Source organism: Salvelinus alpinus, chromosome 21 (assembly GCF_045679555.1).
Source record: "Salvelinus alpinus chromosome 21, SLU_Salpinus.1, whole genome shotgun sequence".
Taxonomy (NCBI): Eukaryota; Metazoa; Chordata; class Actinopteri; order Salmoniformes; family Salmonidae; genus Salvelinus; species Salvelinus alpinus.
Window position 1 is genome coordinate 35,006,568 of NC_092106.1, and position 19,816 is coordinate 35,026,383.

At 45.2% G+C, this 19,816-nt stretch overlaps 1 protein-coding gene across 5 annotated transcripts in view; it reads left to right on the forward strand.

The window, feature by feature from the left end:
- The window catches only part of LOC139548283 (roundabout homolog 2-like), a 619,120-nt gene that overhangs the window by 217,108 nt on the left and 382,196 nt on the right, over window positions 1–19,816 (forward strand). The window contains exon 1 of one of the 5 annotated variants that reach the window (XM_071357860.1): window positions 8,556–9,324. The exons of the other annotated variants lie outside the window; for them this stretch is intronic. Coding sequence (XP_071213961.1) covers window positions 9,270–9,324 — 55 coding nt within the window. The 5' untranslated portion in view covers window positions 8,556–9,269. Of the gene's footprint in view, window positions 1–8,555; window positions 9,325–19,816 lie in introns of those variants that run through there. 5 annotated transcript variants of the gene reach the window in all.

Below are 19,816 nucleotides of genomic sequence, written 5' to 3' on the forward strand. Positions count from 1 at the left end.
CGGGTCGGGTGACAGGACTGGGCCCATTTATAAGGCTGTGAACCGGGTCGGGTGACAGGACTGGGCCCATTTATAAGGCTGTGAACCGGGTCGGGTGACAGGACTGGGCCCATTTATAAGGCTGTGAACTGGGTCGCGTGACAGGACTGGGCCCATTTTATAAGGCTGTGAACCGGGTCGGGTGACAGGACTGTTGACAGAGGAGGATCATTGGGAAGAATTATGCCCTGCTGAGGGAGGCTGGGCTGCAGGTAGAACCATTCTGCCATCTCCAGGTGTCATTACAGATGCCAGGGGGAGGAGGCAGCGCTGCTGACATCTACATTAATCACCCCAACCCGACACATATATCCCACTGCCTCCGTACCCCCACCCCCTAATCAAGTTTCACCTTTTACTGTCACGTAGACAAATACACTGAAATGTTTGTCTTGCAAGTTCTAAACCCAACAATGCAGTAATGAATTGTAATCCACACACCAGGCCCCAGACCCAGCAAGGGGATCCTCCGCCATTAACGATGTCCAGCCAAGAGCTTGCTGAATACCACTGATCTGACCATGAGTGATGTTGCTACCTGACCCTATGACCCCACACACAATTAAAAAGCCTTTCTTCTCTTCGCCACACCGGAGGGGGAACTAACCATTCCTCTCCAGCCCTGAAACCACTGCATTTATTTTCCTTTGCTGTCAGAGTTTGATTCATTTGTTTGCATTTGATATACAACTTGCTTACATACAATTAGGACGCAGTGTGATTGATTTCCAGCGTGGTTCTCCTCCTCCTTGGTTTGTGTGTATGTGTGTATGTGTGTGTGTGTTGCTTTACAGTCCTTAACTTTACATACTGTAGTTACCACCCTACTACAGCTGCAGGCCCCCTATTGAACTACACATACCTCCCTGATTACAAACAACAACAACAAGATGAGAGCAGCCTGTTTACACGCCCGCTGGATCTCCTCCATCATTAGCAGGAATAATTACAAGATGTGATAATCAAGGGGTGTGTATCACTCTGAATCTGCTGGGGGATTCATAATTTAACCCTGAACCATTCTCTCAGTGTACACCGTGCTCTTGTGTACTTGTGTACTGATAGATTAGTTAACAGACTGATACAGTGCAAAACAAACAGTGTATTATCAGGTGGTGGAAGTAATACACGCAATCAAATAAAGGACAGTCTTCAGAGTTATTTACGACCAGCTGAGGTCACAGCAAATATCAGAGGACTTTGAGAATCAACTTGACCAAATGCCATCATTATGAGAAATCACAATCAGTCTTTGTAATGATGGACGTCAGCTTGGACCGAGGATACTACCTTTTGTTACCAGATGGCCTAGAGACAAAAGGAGGGAAATGTCTGATTGATTATTAGGTTTCATCTAATTAAATAAACATAATTGCACAAATTAGTTGACAGTAATAGAGGCTTGATTTGTTTAGGTCAAAATAAATGGTTCATCTGAGCGTGTGGCAGGTGTGAGCAGTTAGCTGTCAGTGTGCAGGGGAGAGGAGAGGAGAGGAGAGGAGAGGAGAGGAGAGGAGAGGAGAGGAGAGGAGAGGAGAGGAGAGGAGAGGAGAGGAGAGGAGAAAGGGGAGTAGTATTGTTTCCTCTTTGTTGCACCCTGTCTGCACGGGTCACTAGAATGTGTTGTTGCAGCCTGCCTGCACGGGTCACTAGAATGTGTTGTGTTGCAGCCTGCCTGCACGGGTCACTAGAATGTGTTGTGTTGCAGCCTGCCTGCACGGGTCACTAGACTGTGTTGTGTTGGACCCTGCCTGCACGGTTCACTAGAATGTGCTGTGTTGGACCCTGCCTGCACGGTTCACTAGAATGTGTTGTGTTGCAGCCTGCCTGCACGGGTCACTAGAATGTGTTGTGTTGCAGCCTGCCTGCACGGGTCACTAGAATGTGTTGTGTTGCAGCCTGCCTGCACGGGTCACTAGAATGTGTTGTGTTGCAGCCTGCCTGCACGGTTCACTAGAATGTGTTGTGTTGGACCCTGCCTGCACGGTTCACTAGAATGTGTTGTTGCACCCTGCCTGCACGGGTCACTAGAATGTGTTGTGTTACACCCTGCCTGCACGGGTCACTAGAATGTGTTGTGTTACACCCTGCCTGCACGGGTCACTAGAATGTGTTGTGTTACACCCTGCCTGCACGGGTCACTAGAATGTGTTGTGTTGGACCCTGCCTGCACGGGTCACTAGAATGTGTTGTGTTGGACCCTGCCTGCACGGGTCACTAGAATGTGTTGTTGCACCCTGCCTGCACGGGTCACTAGAATGTGTTGTGTTACACCCTGCCTGCACGGGTCACTAGAATGTGTTGTGTTACACCCTGCCTGCACGGGTCACTAGAATGTGTTGTGTTGGACCCTGCCTGCACGGGTCACTAGAATGTGTTGTGTTGGACCCTGCCTGCACGGGTCACTAGAATGTGTTGTTGCACCCTGCCTGCACGGGTCACTAGAATGTGTTGTGTTGGACCCTGCCTGCACGGGTCACAAGAATGTGTTGTTGGACCCTGCCTGCACGGGTCACTAGAATGTGTTGTGTTGGACCCTGCCTGCACGGGTCACTAGAATGTGTTGTTGCACCTTGCCTGCACGGGTCACTAGAATATGTTGCCCTCTGTTTTCACACTGTGAGTTCTCCTCTCTAATGCTGAGTAATAATCACCTGGATGTTGCACTCACAGCAATTTCCTCCATCCCCTTTTATTCTTTGTAAATGCGTGAGCAGGTTCACTTCTCATTTCGTGACCTGTTCTAAGGTCAGTTTGCTAACAGAGCAAATACATGCAGTGCAACAAAAACAAATGCATGAATCAAGTGAATAATATCAACGTCAGTTTTGTGATGGACCAACAAGTAGATGTCCTTAGTCACAACTCTCAAGATAGTTAACATCGTGTTCACACTTTAGAAACAGAATCTCTGTTAGTGTGCAAATGCAATAGCTGCTCAGGATCTCAGTAGCCACTGGAACATGAAGAATGCCGTCACTTTGCAAAAGCCTGTCAGTTTGTACCTTTGTCAATGCCAACTTAATTAAAAAAGCGGGATGTTCCTCCTGGAGGGAAGCGTTGGATCAGCTCCTACCAGGCTGCCCATAACTTATCAGACCCTGGCTTTGTGCTCAGACTCAATGTCTCATTTTCACATAGCAGGCCTGGCCCTGAGTAAACATCCCCTCGCTTTTAATTAAAATAAATCCACTTTGGTCCGATATTTAGCACCCTGGGGAGTAGGCCTCCGCTAAAGATCCAGAGATAGAGTGGGCAGATTGAAGACGGGGGATAAAGGGATGGAGAGGGGGAGACAATTATATCCTTTACTTCTCCATCAATAAAGACATTTTTCCAACTCTTTTCCTTTCGTTGTCGACCTACTTTCACCTATACGGTACAACACATTACTGCTGTGTCTCTATCTCTCTCTCTCTCTTTATCTCTCTCTTTATTTCTCCCTCTCTATTTCTTTCTCTTTCTCTCTCTTTATCTTTCTCTCTTTATCCCTCTTTCTCACTCTCTATATTTCTTTCTTTATCTCTCTCTTTGTGTGTGTGAGTGTGTGTGTGTGTGTGTGTGTGTGTGTGTGTGTGTGTGTGTGTGTGTGTGTGTGTGTGTGTGTGTGTGTGTGTGTGTGTGTGTGTGTGTGTGTGTGTGTGTGTGTGTGTGTGTGTGTGTGTGTGTGTGTGTGTGTGTGTGTGTATGTGTGTGTGTGTGTGTGTGTGTGTCAGGGTTTCCATTAGGAAATTTAGAAAGATCTAATATGCATCATCTAGCATGGGTTGCTAATATGACTATGTTAGTGCCTTTTAGCTATTGGACAATGAAAGAAAGTTGATATAAAACAATTGCCTCCACAGATATGGTCTGATTTTGGCTAGGCTACTTTGAAGCAAGGTAAGACATGCCTCATAATATGTAGTAAAACATTCAGGTTTCAAACAATTAAGTACGTGTTTTAAAATGCATACTGCCTCCAGCTCATTGCAAAGAGGTGTGTGACTGGCTGATGAAGCCGGCCTTCTGTTGCCAATGCATTTACTGTTTGAGATGCTGTAGCAGCAGGTCTCACGCTGTCTGACAGATTTTACGCTCAAACTCTCTATATCTGTATGATGTATGCCTAAATAAGATACATAACGAATGTATTGTACACAAGTACCAATTTAATTCCACTATATTATGCAAATTACCTATAGACAATTTAATTCCACAAAATTATGCAAATTAACCTATAGACCGATAAGCATGACCAGTCAAATGTATTTCCATCAATGAAGAGGATAATAAACATTATTTCGCAATGGGATTTTTTTTTCTTCTCCCGGACAATTGGCTGGCACCAATTTTATTTATTGGCTTTTCTATTTTTGGGGGGGCCAAAAGCCAGCTATTACCGGCTAACGGAAACCCTGGTGTGTGTGTGTGTGTCTGTTTGTGTGTGCCATAGACATTTAGGAAGGAGGGAAGGAGTAGAGGCACTGAGAAAATAGGGAGCATTTGCATGCAGCTCACAAACATTAAAATATGAAGACAAATCACTATGTCTGGCCTGCTGACAGCACTGCCTGCTATGGGAGAGAACTAGCAAACTTACAACATGTTGCGATTCAAGCAAGGTGGTTATAGGGCTCAACATGCAGCCTGACAAACAAACCAAGATGAGAAAAACATGTACAGCTAAAGCTTTTATTCAAGCCAATAGAAATGGATCCCAGTATGCTGACTGTGTGGGTCTGTAAACCTGTGTGTGTACACTATGTGTGGCTCTGTGTGATTCAGCCACTGGTTATAGAAGTTACATTATTTTATGAGCTTGGTTGTGTACTTGTCTTTGATGTAGAATTTTAAAAGGGGCATTCCAGCCTGTGGGGCTGCCACAGTGTAGACCCAGTAGAGAGTGTTGTTTGTCCAGGTTCAAAGACACCACCCACTGCCACAGTGTAGACCCTGTAGAGAGTGTAGAGAGTGTTGTCTGTACAGGTTTAAAGACACCAGCCACTGCCACAGTGTAGACCCTGTAGACCCCGTAGAGAGTGTTGTCTGTACAGGTTTAAAGACACCACCCACTGCCACAGTGTAGACCCTGTAGAGTGGTGTCTGTACAGGTTCAAAGACCCCAGCCACTGCCACAGTGTAGACCCTGTAGAGTGTTGTCTGTACAGGTTTAAACACACCAGCCACTGCCACAGCGTAGACCCTGGAGAGTGCTGTCTGTACAAGTTTAAAGACACCACCCACTGCCACAGTGTAGACCCTGTAGAGAGTGTAGAGAGTGTTGTCTTTCCAGGTTTAAAGACACCAGCCACTGCCACAGTGTAGACCCTGTAGAGTGTTGTCTGTACAGGTTTAAACACACCACCCACTGCCACAGTATAGACCCTGTAGAGAGTGTTGTCTGTACAGGTTTAAAGACACCACCCACTGCCACAGTATAGACCCTGTAGAGAGTGTTGTCTGTACAGGTTTAAAGACACCACCCACTACCACAGTGTAGACCCTGTAGAGTGTTGTCTGTACAGGTTTAAAGACACCACCCACTACCACAGTGTAGACCCTGTAGAGAGTGTTGTCTGTACAGGTTTAAAGACACCACCCACTACCACAGTGTAGACCCTGTAGAGAGTGTTGTCTGTACAGGTTTAAAGACACCACCCACTACCACAGTGTAGACCCTGTAGAATGTTGTCTTTACAGGTTCAAAGACACCACCCACTGCCACAGTGTAGACCCTGTAGAGTGGTGTCTGTACAGGTTTAAAGACACCAGCCACTGCCACAGTATAGACCCTGTAGAGAGTGTTGTCTGTACAGGTTTAAAGACACCACCCACTACCACAGTGTAGACCCTGTAGAGTGTTGTCTGTACAGGTTTAAACACACCACCCACTGCCACAGTATAGACCCTGTAGAGTGTTGTCTGTACAGGTTTAAAGACACCACCCACTGCCACAGTGTAGACCCTGTAGACCCCGTAGAGAGTGTTGTCTGTACAGGTTCAAAGACACCACGCACTGCCACAGTGTAGACCCTGTAGAGAGTGTTGTCTGTACAGGTTTAAAGACACCACCCACTGCCACAGTGTAGACCCTGTAGAGTGGTGTCTGTACAGGTTCAAAGACACCAGCCACTGCCACAGTGTAGACCCTGTAGAGAGTGTTGTCTGTGCCGGTTTAAAGACACCACCCACTGCCACAGTGTAGACCCTGTAGAGTGTTGTCTGTACAGGTTCAAAGACACCAGCCACTGCCACAGTGTAGACCCTGTAGAGAGTGTAGAGAGTGTTGTCTGTACAGGTTCAAAGACACAACCCACTGCCACAGTGTAGACCCTGTAGATTGGTGTCTGTACAGGTTCAAAGACACCAGCCACCAGTCTTCTAGTGCTATGCCAACTACTTGGTGTCAAGCCCCCTTAATGCTGTGTTGGTTTGCTCCATAGGCCTGTCATAGGCCTTTTTTCAACCAAATCTAAGTAAAATGTATGGTAAACTGTAACCAGTGTGTGTTTATAATACATGTATAGCCTAGAGGGAATTACATTGATATAGGATAGGCTACTTACAAAGTGTAGGCTTCCTCTTCAGTATGCTGCTCATTGCTCAACACCCTATTGCAGATAGCACAGACCTTTTCCACAGAATACTGTTGATATGGTGGAATCAGCGTTAGTGGGTTGTCATGATGATTGCTGCCATTAGGGGGAGCTCAGAGCTCACACAGTAAGAGCCTGTCTAGTACGAGAGGTCTACAGTCAGGTGCGTCTCCTGTACGTCTCTGTGCAGTATCCTGGGGATGAAGAACAGCCAGAACCAGCGCCAGGATTAAGAGACTAAGGGGGCAGTTTAAATCGGCGAGGGGTAACATTTTTAGGTGTTATTGTATTCAATTATGTTTATATCACGTCATACAACTATAAACATAAAGTTAAAAAAATTCCCGAAACTTCGAGATCGAACAGCTCTGTGTGCATAGGCTCGAATCTTCTTTAATTTAGCCTTTTTGTTGATGGCTATGTTCCACAAATCTACTTTGTCTGTTTAAAATATTTTATGAATTGAGCACACCCTCTTATAGCCTACACTAGGCTACAGTAGGATATAATAATGTGTTGAGCCATAGACTCTGATGGAGATGGCAGAATGGTTGTACCTGCAGCCCAGCCTCCCTCTGCATTCCATATGGAGGGACTGCGTGCTCGTTTATGTTCGTTTTTCATCACCAATAAACCCAGGTCTAATTATTATCGGTCAATATTAGCTCATGAGGTCAAATGTATAATTGTGCTTGTCTCTGAATATATTGTTCTGCTGACAATCTTCTTGCGCTCTGCATGTTTAATGTGCGTGCGCATTGCGCGCCACAGCAAACAGATGACTAATGGCGCAATCATTGCTGCGCTGCCACTCACTGTCCGACACATTCAGGCCACCCACATCAAATATCAATGACACACAGAATTATAAGATCTACCTCGATTTGCTGTCTATGAACACAGAAATGCAATTATGTCTGGGCACAGAAAAATATATATCAATATATATATTTCACACTGAAAAGTAGGCTTTTAGTTTTATGCACGGTCGTATGATGAAGTTACCTGAAAAAAGTGCAATGTTTGTTAATATAGGCCTACATATTTTAGGAAGCACTTATTAAAGGTCCAAATGCAGCCGCTTTTATCTCGATTTCAAATAATTTCTGGGTAACAATTAAGTAATTTGCTGTGATTTTTTTTTATGGTCAAAATAAAAATATTTAGTCATTTCTAAAGCAAGAGTTTTGCTAGTTGAATGGTGGTGGGGGGTGGGGGAGGGGGGGTTAAAAACTAGCAGTTATTGACAGAGGTTTGGAACTCTTTTTCCTACTGGTCTATTACGGCTGCAGGTAGCCTAGTTGTTAGAGCGTTGGGCCAGTATCCGAAAGGTTGCTAGATCGAATCTCAGAGCTGACAAGGTAAAAATCTGTTCCTAGGCTATCATTGTAAATAAGAATTTGCTCTTAACTGACTTGTCTAGTTAAGTAAAGGTAAATTAAATAATTTGCCACCTGGTAATGTTACCCACCAAAACAGGCTGACATTTCAGTTATCTTGGAAAATCACATTTTTGACTGCACTGGGCCTTTTAATATGTTTTCCCCCCTTCAGATCAACATTATAGATATTAATTAGGTGGCTATATTTGAATAATTTCCAAGATTTCCCATAATTTCCCTCAAAAAGAGCCTGTTAGCCTATCGTATTTTTTTTAGAGGTTATGTGAGCCTGCTGAGCTAGGCTACTTCCGGTGGGTCAAGGACAGAATGACCCTAGTGCTTCAAAGTCACTAGAGTGGTATGTAGCACCGTACCTGTTGCACGGGTCCACTTCGTATGAACTTCATAGTCAGTTACAACAATATGACTTTGGCCAATGCACGCTGGAGCGTACTCCGTCTACTCTCCTACATCCACCCTTCTCTCTCTCTCTCCCACCCTCCCTGCCTTTCTCCTCCCCCTCCGGATACTTGTTTGGTGTATGTGTGTCAGTCGGCGCTGAGGCTGTGCGGAGTGAGCATAGACCATGGGCTCCTAGTGATAGCGCTATACAGAAACCAATAGGCTGTTCAACTGACTTGACTGTACATTTACAGTGCGTAGGCACAGGCTAGGCACATGTGATCTTGGGCAGCGGGTCCCCAATGAAATGTAAACATTTGCTTATGGACTGAAGTACATGGGGTTTTGGGGTTTGTGCATACACATTTAGACTTGGCTATCTATGTATTGATGAGGAACGGTGGAGAGACATCGGTGAAGATTTGCAAGGTGTCCGTCCATGAGTCGCGTCTCAAGGAGCCGAAACCAAGACTTCAACTACATAAATGGAGGCGTTTCTCTTGAACCCAGTATACACAATTTATATTTTCTTTTAGGTTGTAATATGATATTGTATAGTTGCGTACATATTGGAAAAATAGACATGACCATTGCAAGTTAACTCGTGGGACAAACAGCTGGATATTCAGATGATCGCGAGAGACTGATTTGGTTCTTACGGCTGTGGATATTAATCGATCCCGGGCTCGAACGAGCGGGCTACAATGAATCCTCTAAATTATTGGACATCACAACTGGCTTTAGTCAGTAACTAGGACCTATATAAAACTTGAACTATTAAAATAAGTACATTTGCTGCTGTTTGGACATATTTTCCCGGCAAAATCCAAGGAATTGCGCACAATCCGTGGATGTTTAATATGCAAGTATGGGTCCGCTAGCGTTCATCCTTGTTGGTGGATTATTGTACTTTCAAGTTGATGGTAAGTTCTTTAAATTCTTTATGGAATTTCACATGGTATCAAACTCATTGTGTCGTGGAGTTATATGTGTTTAATATTGAGAAAGAATGGTGCTCTATAAAATATAGTAAAGTTCAACTCTTGCATTTCGAGGTTCTTCAGATTTGTATCCTTGCTTTCTACTTTACTCCATACAGTTTTAACGATGGATAATGTTGATATACACTTTATATGATAGACTATGTAACAGTCTTCTCATGTCGCTGGTCATGCCACATGGGCAGTTAGATTATGTATGTGTTTTTATTTTACAATTAATTGGAGACTTGGTAGACTGTTTATCAGAGGAGTACTTGGTGGATGTTCTTTCTATAATCTGGAATCGTATCTCTGAAAGGAGCTATAGAATGGTTTTAGGCTTTGAAGTCAACGCAAACTAAAATGTCAGATATTGTTACCTTCTGTCTTGCACGAAATGCATATTGAAGTCACCCGAATAAAAACAAAAAATGATTTCATATAAAGTAGTTATATTTGGTGAGATTTTTTTTTTCTTAGTCATTCAAGAAATACCCACCTCACTTGTCTCCTTGGCAACAGAATCAGCGCATAGCTACATTCTGCATGATGGCATCTAGCCTTTTGACACCTGAGGGTCAGTAGAACCCGGACACTGTACCCACAGTAACCCAAAGGTGTGCAAATGAACATAGGATAAGAACAACAACAAAATGAAAAAAGGTGTGCACTACAATTCCAGCGTCTGATTCAACAACTGAATGGGTTGATCAACGATTCATTCACTGATTGACTTCTGATTTTTTCTCTCTAAAGAATTTATCGACAGGGAGATGGTTAGATCTGCTTATTTATTTAATACAAAATTCCATTCCACCTGCCCTGTTGTTTGACATAGCTGAGCTCACAGGTGTAGCTGTACTAGTCTGGGGAGAGAGATGGGTGTGGAAATATATGTTATTGCTTTCATATTCAGTCCAGTACCCAAGCCAAGTGAGTGACACATAATACATAATGTATTCCTGCTGAATAATAACTAGTATACTTTAAACATGACTGGCACTCGATTTATTACCTCACTGTTGTTTCATCAATCTTTAATGGTGATGCTGTTGGTAATTGTGAAAGTAATTTATACAATTTAATTTATTGCTCCCACACTGTTAAATCAAGCCTCCTCAACTAATATAGCGGGAGTGCAAAGTCAGCACAATTTTTATGATTTTACAAGGCTTCGTGGGAATCATTGGCCTACAAGGGAGCCAGTTTTATAGAGGCATTAAATGAGCCTCAACTGCAGAGTAAATGTGATGACTACCATAAATCATAAATCAGGTGACAGCAGGCCTGATATGGTCTTGATCAATTATGTGACTAATGGAAAGAGGAGATAGGCAGACCACCACAACAACAATGAGGTTTGCAGTGTCACAATTCACAATCCTAATGTCTGAATCATGTTTACTGGATGGAAGTGTTCATCAACCCTCATGCAAGCACACACACACACACACACACACACACACACACACACACACACACACACACACACACACACACACACACACACACACACACACACACACACACACACACACACACACACACACACACACACACACACACACACACACACACACACACACACACACACACACACACACACACACACACACACACACACACACACACACACACACACACACACACACACACACATACACACACACACACACACACCAAGGCTAAAAACCGATTGACCTTGTGCCATTAACCAATTTTGAATGAGGAATGGGAATTCACAAAATGTGTCATCTATTGCATTAGTAATGTCAACACTTGCTTTGTCATAAGCAATGATTCACACTTACTTTGCTTTGTTTGCTTTGTGTTGTTTGTACAGCTTTTAAAAAATGGAAGATGTTGATTTTATTTGTTGAAGGCAGGGGTTGAAACTGGGGCCCCTGCTCCTTCCTCTCCTCCTTTGTCCTTTTTAGATAGTCTTTGGTTTCTGTGGCTATTTGTATTGTGTTTTTAGCAGTCTCCACACTCTCCCTACGGAGTCTGGGAGTCTAGTCCCCTCTGTAGCGGGAACATGGATTCTCTCTCTATATATCTGCTCTCTCTTTATTTATCTTTCTCTCTACCTCTCTCTACCTCTCTCTCTACCTCTCTCTCACTGTCTCTGTCTCTACCTCTCTCTCTCTACCTCTCTCTCTACCTCTCTCTCTCTACCTCTACCTCTCTCTACCTCTCTCTCTCTCTACCTCTACCTCTCTCTACCTCTACCTCTCTCTACCTCTCTCTCTACCTCTCTCTACCTCTCTCTCTACCTCTACCCCTACCCCTCTCTCTACCTCTACCTCTCTACCTCTCTCTACCTCTACCTCTCTCTCTACCTCTCCCCTTCTCTCTCTTTCTCTAACCCTCTCTCTACCTCTCTCTACCTCTACCTCTCTCTCTCTACCTCTCTTTTCCTCTCTCTCTACCTCTCTCTCTACCTCTCTCTATCTCTCTCTACCCCTCTCTACCTCTACCTCTCTCTCTACCTCTCTCTCTACCTCTCTCTACCTCTACCTCTACCTCTCTCTACCTCTACCTCTACCTCTCTCTATCTCTCTCTACCTCTCTCTACCTCTCTCTACCTCTACCTCTCTCTACCTCTACCTCTCTCTCTCTCTCTCTCTCTCTCTCTCTCTCTCTCTCTCTCTCTCTCTCTCTCAATTCAATTCAATTCAATTCAAGGGGCTTTATTGGCATGGGAAACATGTGTTAACATTGCCAAAGCAAGTGAGGTAGGTAATATACAAAAGTCAAATAAACAATAAAAATGAACAGTAAACATTACACATACAGAAGTTTCAAAACAATAAAGACATTACAAATGTCATATTATATATATGCAGTGTTGTAACAATGTACAAATGGTTAAAGCACACAAGTTAAAATAAATAAACATAAATATGGGTTGTATTTACAGTGGTGTTTGTTCTTCACTGGTTGCCCTTTTCTTGTGGCAACAGGTCACAAATCTTGCTGCTGTGATGGCACACTGTGGAATTTCACCCAGTAGATATGGGAGTTTATCAAAATTGGATTTGTTTTCGAATTCTTTGTGGATCTGTGTAATCTGAGGGAAATATGTCTCTCTAATATGGTCATACATTGGGCAGGAGGTTAGGAAGTGCAGCTCAGTTTCCACCTCATTTTGTGGGCAGTGTGCACATAGCCTGTCTTCTCTTGAGAGCCATGTCTGCCTACGGCGGCCTTTCTCAATAGCAAGGCTATGCTCACTGAGTCTGTACATAGTCAAAGCTTTCCTTAAGTTTGGGTCAGTCACAGTGGTCAGGTATTCTGCCACTGTGTACTCTCTGTTTAGGGCCAAATAGCATTCTAGTTTGCTCTGTTTTTTTGTTAATTCTTTCCAATGTGTCAAGTAATTATCTTTTTGTTTTCTCATGATTTCTCTCTCTCTCTCTCTCTCTCTCTCTCTCTCTCTCTCTCTCTCTCTCTCTCTCTCTCTCTACCTCTACCTCTACCTCTACCTCTACCTCTCTCTCTACCTCTCTCTCTCTCTACCTCTACCTCTCTCTCTACCTCTCTCTCTACCTCTCTATACCTCTACCTCTCTTTTCCCCTCTCTCTACCTCTCTCTCTACCTCTCTCTCTACCTCTCTCTCTACCTCTCTCTCTACCTCTACCTCTCTCTCTACCTCTCTCTCTACCTCTCTCTCTACCTCTACCTCTCTCTACCTCTCTATACGTCTACCTCTCTTTTCCCCTCTCTCTACCTCTCTCTCTACCTCTCTCTATACCTCTCTCTACCTCTACCTCTCTTTTCCCCTCTCTCTACCTCTCTCTCTACCTCTACCTCTCTTTTCCCCTCTCTCTACCTCTCTCTCTACCTCTCTCTCTACCTCTACCTCTCTCTATACCTCTCTCTATACCTCTCTCTATACCTATACCTCTCTCTCTACCTCTACCTCTCTCTCTACCTCTCTCTCTACCTCTCTCTCTACCTCTCTCTATACCTCTACCTCTCTCTCTACCTCTACCTCTCTCTCTACCTCTCTCTCTACCTCTCTCTATACCTCTACCTCTCTCTCTACCTCTCTCTCTCTCTACCTCTCTCTCTACCTCTCTCTCTACCTCTACCTCTCTCTCTACCTCTCTCTATACCTCTACCTCTCTCTCTACCTCTCTCTATACCTCTACCTCTCTCTCTACCTCTCTCTCTACCTCTACCTCTCTCTCTACCTCTCTCTCTCTACCTCTCTCTCTACCTCTCTCTCTACCTCTACCTCTCTCTCTACCTCTACCTCTCTCTCTACCTCTCTCTCTACCTCTCCCTCTCTCTCTACCTCTCTCTCTACATCTCTCTCTACATCTCTCTCTACCCCTCTCTCTACCTCTCTCGCTCTCTCCCTCTTTCTATTGGTCTGTGTGTCGTTCTCTGTGTCTGCTCTCTCTCCCTCTTACTCTCTGTCTTTCTTTTCTCTCTCTGCTGTCCCTCACTCTCTGTTCAGCCAAACCCACTGGTTGCTAAGCGCTGGCTGAAGGCATGGCTGGATGGCCGGAGGGAGAGGGGCGCACCTCTCTCTGAGCAGTGATTCACTCCTCCCAATCATTTCTCTGTCACCCTCCTCCCCTCTCTCCCCTCTCCTCCTCCCCTCTTCTCTTCACCACTACCCATCACCCAGCCTTTCAGGGGTAATCTGTGGGTCCTTGGGAAGGGAGGAGCCATCTCTAAGAGTCCACTTATGCAGACAAAAAGGTCTGTAGTTGCATTTACTGGGCAACATGGGCAACAAAGGCAGGCTGGGTGAATGGCAGTCAGACAGTGTTTAGTGTTTTGTGATTAATAGTGTGTTGCTGCTGGAGACAGAGAGAGAGGGAAGAGGAGAGGGAAGGGAGTGGGAGGAGGAGAGGAGGACCAAAAGAAGGAGGGAAAAACAAGACAGGAAGTGGGAGCTGGAGAGATTGAATGGAGAGGGATAGATCCAAATGTGCTTTGGTTAGAAAATGGTTAGTTTTGACATGTGCTCCTGCAGTTACAGGAAAATTACAGTGTTTATTGGCTAAGGTTTAATGGAATCAAGTAAAAATAGAATTGACCCTTAAATCTAAATGTTGGCCATGCCAGAACGGCCACATATTCCCCATTATTAGCGACCAGTTGTCTAGTACGAGGTCTCTTAGTCTCGAGCAGGAATAGAACAAGAAGAATAGCTTAGCATGTAGACTAGTGGACATGAAGCCATGACCCTGTGTTATTCTGAGGACCTCCAGATACTCCTGTCTGATCATAGAGCTTGTCGTCATCTGTGGTGGCGTGGCAGAGTCTGGGCTGGTGATGCTCACCTCCAGCCTCCCTGGTGGCACACTGATGGGCACCTGGGATCTCTAGTGGCCCGTGCTCCATCTGCCTCATGGCTGGCGTTTCACTGCCGCTGATGTGTGCATGTGTGTGTGTGTATGTGCATGTGTGTGTGTGAGAGAGGGAGAGGGAGAGAGAGACATAGATGGTAGGGTATGAGGTGTCCCTGATATTGGTTGTGTGTTGGATAGGAATTGTCAAGATGAACAGTGAAAAGCTGTGTAGTCTTAACAGTAGGTTTGATGGTGGTGATTGAATGAACAAGGTCTAAGTGCTGGGCTATAATGGAAAGTATGCCCAGATTAAAACAGTGTATGTGAATTATGAGGCACACTGAGGTCAATGTGTAAGAGCCATTGTAATTTCTTCGCCCAAATGTGATTGTTCTGCTTGAGTTGGCCACGTTTAAGCAGCTAGCATTGCTGTAATTGAGGTTCATTTGCGAAATAGGCCTGACGTGTCTTCAGCTGTGATCCCCAGGCAGCGTCTCTCTGGTGTCGCCCAGAGTCACGTCACTGTCACTGGGTGGTGCTACTGCAGTTATAGAACTACTCTCATCTCCCTACGCATTTACAATGTTTACTCTCTGATTACAGTCAAAGATGAGAGGAAAGAGAAGACCAGGGAGAAAGAGGAAGAGGAGGGAGAAAGAAGCAGAGAGAAAGAACAAGGGAGGGGTGAATGTATGTGTAATGACGTTAGCATTAGTCAGATGAAGGGTCAGAATAATAGGGAGGGTTGACGAGTGTTACCTCACTGGTGACACACAGCTGTCGCTGTGGTAGTTGAACCGCCAGGCCTTTTCAACTATCACATTACAACACACGCACAATCACACGGGCAGCACGGAACACAACACGGGCAGCACGGAACACACCACGGGCAGCACGGAACACAACACGGGCAGCACGGAACACAACACGGGCAGCACGGAACACAACACGGGCAGCACGGAACACAACACGGGCAGCACGGAACACAACACGGGCAGCACGGAACACAACACGGGCAGCACGGAACACAACACGGGCAGCACGGAACACAACACAGGCAGCACAGAACACAACACGGGCAGCACGGAACACAACACGGGCAGCACAGAACACAACACAGGCAGCACAGAACACAACACGGGCAGCACGGAACACAACACGGGCAGCACGGAACACAACACGGGCAGCACGGAACACAACACGGGCAGCACGGAACACAACACGGGCAGCACGGAACACAACACGGGCAGCACGGAACACAACACGGGCAGCACGGAACACAACACGGGCAGCACAGAACACAACACAGGCAGCACAGAACACAACACGGGCAGCACGGAACACAACACGGGCAGCACAGAACACAACACGGGCAGCACGGAACACAACACGGGCAGCACGGAACACAACACACGCAGCACAGAACACAACACGGGCAGCACAGAACACAACACAGGCAGCACAGAACACAACACAGGCAGCACAGAACACAACACGGGCAGCACGGAACACACCACAACACACGCAGCACAGAACACAACACGGGCAGCACAGAACACAACACAGGCAGCACAGTACACAAAACAGGCTGCTACAGCCTCAGCTTAGCGCTGTTCAGTGTCTATCCTGGTCTCTGTTAATAACCCAGGAGAAATCACAGTGTTAAGGTTGACTTAATACCCAGTGTTCTCTTGAAAAAAAGCACAATTTTTTACACTCGATGGAATTCTTAGAGAAATGTCATGTGCATGGGGGACAGTAGAGAGAGAATAAAAGAGCAGAATGGAAGGTTGATAATAGCACTTAGTGTTTTTGTTACCTCCGCTCTGCTAGGTCTCAGCCAAGCATACCCCTGACATTTACTGTGCAGAGAGAGCTAATGCCTGGTTGTCTTAACCCAGAGAGATAGGCTGACTGAGAGAGATTATGAATGTGAGAAAACAGAGATTTAGACTAAATGAGGTTTTGAACTTTGTGTAACCACTATGTTATTTGTTATTTCACATCATTATGTAACATTGAAATAAGATTTAAAACAACCCCTCTCTCCCTTTTCTACTCTCTCTCGCTCTCTCCCTTTTCTACTCTCTCTCGCTCTGTCCCTTTTCTACTCTCTCTCTCTCTCTCCCTTTTCTACTCTCTCTCTCCCTCTCTCTCTCTCTCTCTCTCTCTCTCTCTCTCTCTCTCTCTCTCTCTCTCTCTCTCTCTCTCTCTCTCTCTCTCTCTCTCTCTCTCTCTCTCTCTCTCTCTCTCTCTCTCTCTCTCTCCCTTTTCTACTCTCTCTCTCTCTCCCTTTTCTACTCTTTCTCTCTCTCTCCCTTTTCTACTCTTTCTCTCTCTCTCCCTTTTCTACTCTCTCTCTCTCCCTTTTCTACTCTCTCTCTCTCTCCCTTTTCTACTCTCTCTCTCTCTCCCTTTTCTACTCTCTCTCTCTCTCTCCCTTTTCTACTCTCTCTCTCTCCCTTTTCTACTCTCTCTCTCCCTTTTCTACTCTCTCTCTCTATATCTCTCTTTCTCTCTCTCTCTCTCTCTCTCTCTCTCTCTCAATTCAATTTCAATTCAAGGGGCTTTATTGGCATGGGAAACATGTGTTAACATTGCCAAAGCAAGTGAGGTAGATATTATACAAAAGTGAAATAAACAATACAAATTAACAGTAAACATTACACATACAGAAGTTTCAAAACAATAAAGACATTACAAATGTTATATTATATATACACAGTGTTGTAACAATGTACAAATGGTTAAAGCACACAAGTTAAAATAAATAAGCATAAATATGGGTTGTATTTACAATGGTGTTTGTTCTTCACTGGTTGCCCTTTTCTTGTGGCAACAGGTCACAAATCATGCTGCTGTGATGGCACACTGTGGAATTTCTCCCAGTAGATATGGGAGTTTATCAAAATTGGATTTGTTTTCAAATTCTCTCTCTCTCTCTCTCTCTCTCTCTCTCTCTCTCTCTCTCTCTCTCTCTCTCTCTCTCTCTCTCTCTCTCTCTCTCTCTCTCTCTCTCTCTCTCTCTCTCTCCCCTCCTCTCCACCCAGAGTTCCAACGGCTGTGTAACACCAATGAGGAAGGAATTTGAACAGGGGTTGGGGGAGCAGGGAGCGGCACACCTGTGATGGTCTTAGCTGGGCTGAGGCTGGGGCAGGGTGGGGGTAGTGTGTGTATGCCATGATTAATTGAGCATGGTGGCTGTGCAGGAGAAGAGAGGAGAGGCCCCTCACTCACCTATTTCACACACCTGCACCTACCACACCTGTTGGAGCACAGCTCTGCCTACCTCACTCTGCCTCTGCGCGCGCACACACACACACGGCGGCGGGTTTGCTTAATCCCATCCCCTCTCCCTAGTCTACCCTGTTGCCTAAACAACACATTAGGATCTTGAGGCGTAGATGTGCAGACAGCCTGGTAATGTTGATATAATTCCTGTAGCTTTGGATAATTCACTGAAGATTATCTTGTATTTTAAAGCAGTCTATTTATCTATGGCATTCAACCAGCTTGTGAACGAAGCCCAAACTGGTGTTGTGATGGACAGATCCCCTGTTGTAGAGTGGTTGTGTTGAGCAGTGTCCTCATCTTAATAGAAGATTTGGTTTGAGGACATGATGCCAACAGAGAGGAAGGGAGGAGAGGTAGAAGCAGAGGTCTATTGAGTCTGAACTCAGATACAGTGGTAGAGGAATGAAGGACTGGGGGCTTATCTGTGTTTTCATGTTGCAGATTTGGGTTTGGGGAAGCACCTAATCAGTTGGTCTCCTGTTGCTTTAACCCTGCCCTCTGGTTAACCCTACCCTACCCTCTGGTTGGCTGTCTCACAGCAACCCTGCCCTCTGGTTGGCTGTCTCACAGCAACCCTGCCCTCTGGTTGGCTGTTTTACAGTAACCCTGCCCTCTGGTTGGCTCACAGCACCCTGCAGATAGCAGGGAGCCAAGTCAAGGCTGAGTGACTTACAAAGACAGACAACACACACACACACACACACACACACACACACACACACACACACACACACACACACACACACACACACACACACACACACACACACACACACACACACACACACACACACACACACACACACACACACACACACACAGAGTATACAAACATTCAATGTAGAGCAAAGATAAGCAAACATACCATGACCTGGAAATACACTTCAGTAGTTTCCCAACACATGTTCACAATGCTCAACACATGTTCACAATGCTCAACACATGTTCACAATGCCCAACACATGTTCACAATGCTCAACACATGTTCACAATGCTCAACACATGTTCACAATGCTCAACACAAGTTCACAATGCTCAACACATGTTCACTAGTAAGAACCAGTACATTACAGCTCATCAGATTACATCACTGTTGGATTTAGTGCCATTAGATGCTTTGCAGTGGTGCTGTTGATTAGGGTTAGAAGCAGCAACAAAAACAACTGGAGATACTGTACCTGGTGGTGCCTGTTCTATCTCAGTGTCTTAAACGGGAGTTCAGGGCTGCTAATGAAAATGCATGAGCTCTCCTGTCTGTGTGAGATGGGTGAAGACAGAGAGAGTGCACGGCACTCAAACACACATCCGTCACACGCCGCAGTCCCGCTACGGCAGTAATGCAGCCCAGAGTGGAAGCAGCCAGTGAATCAAGCCCCCATCCACTGCCGCACCACCGCACCACCAGACCCATCTCCCTCCAGCCCCATGGATCACCCAGCCATGACTGCCTGCTCCCTGCCTGGCCTACCTCCTGGTTCTCTGCACCCTGTGAGTCTCTGCTTCAACTAGCCCTGTGCTCCAGCTATATAATAGTGCATGGAGATATTGCATACCTATAAACATAAACAAGCAAAGATGTATGCATACAGAACCTAGTTTATATGCAAAAGTGCATTGCTATATTTCAGTCAGTGTAATTGGAAGACAGCCAACAACAGTTATTTTGTATAATTAATCAAACAAACTCTAATTGAAAGATTTAGAAGTAACAATCCATTGTATGCCAATTGTCTGTTAGATAGATCTTCCTCATAGCAGTTGTGATGCTCCAGGTCCTTGTAGAATGTAGAGGCAAAGTATCTTTACTAGCCTGTAGTGTCTCACTGTGTGG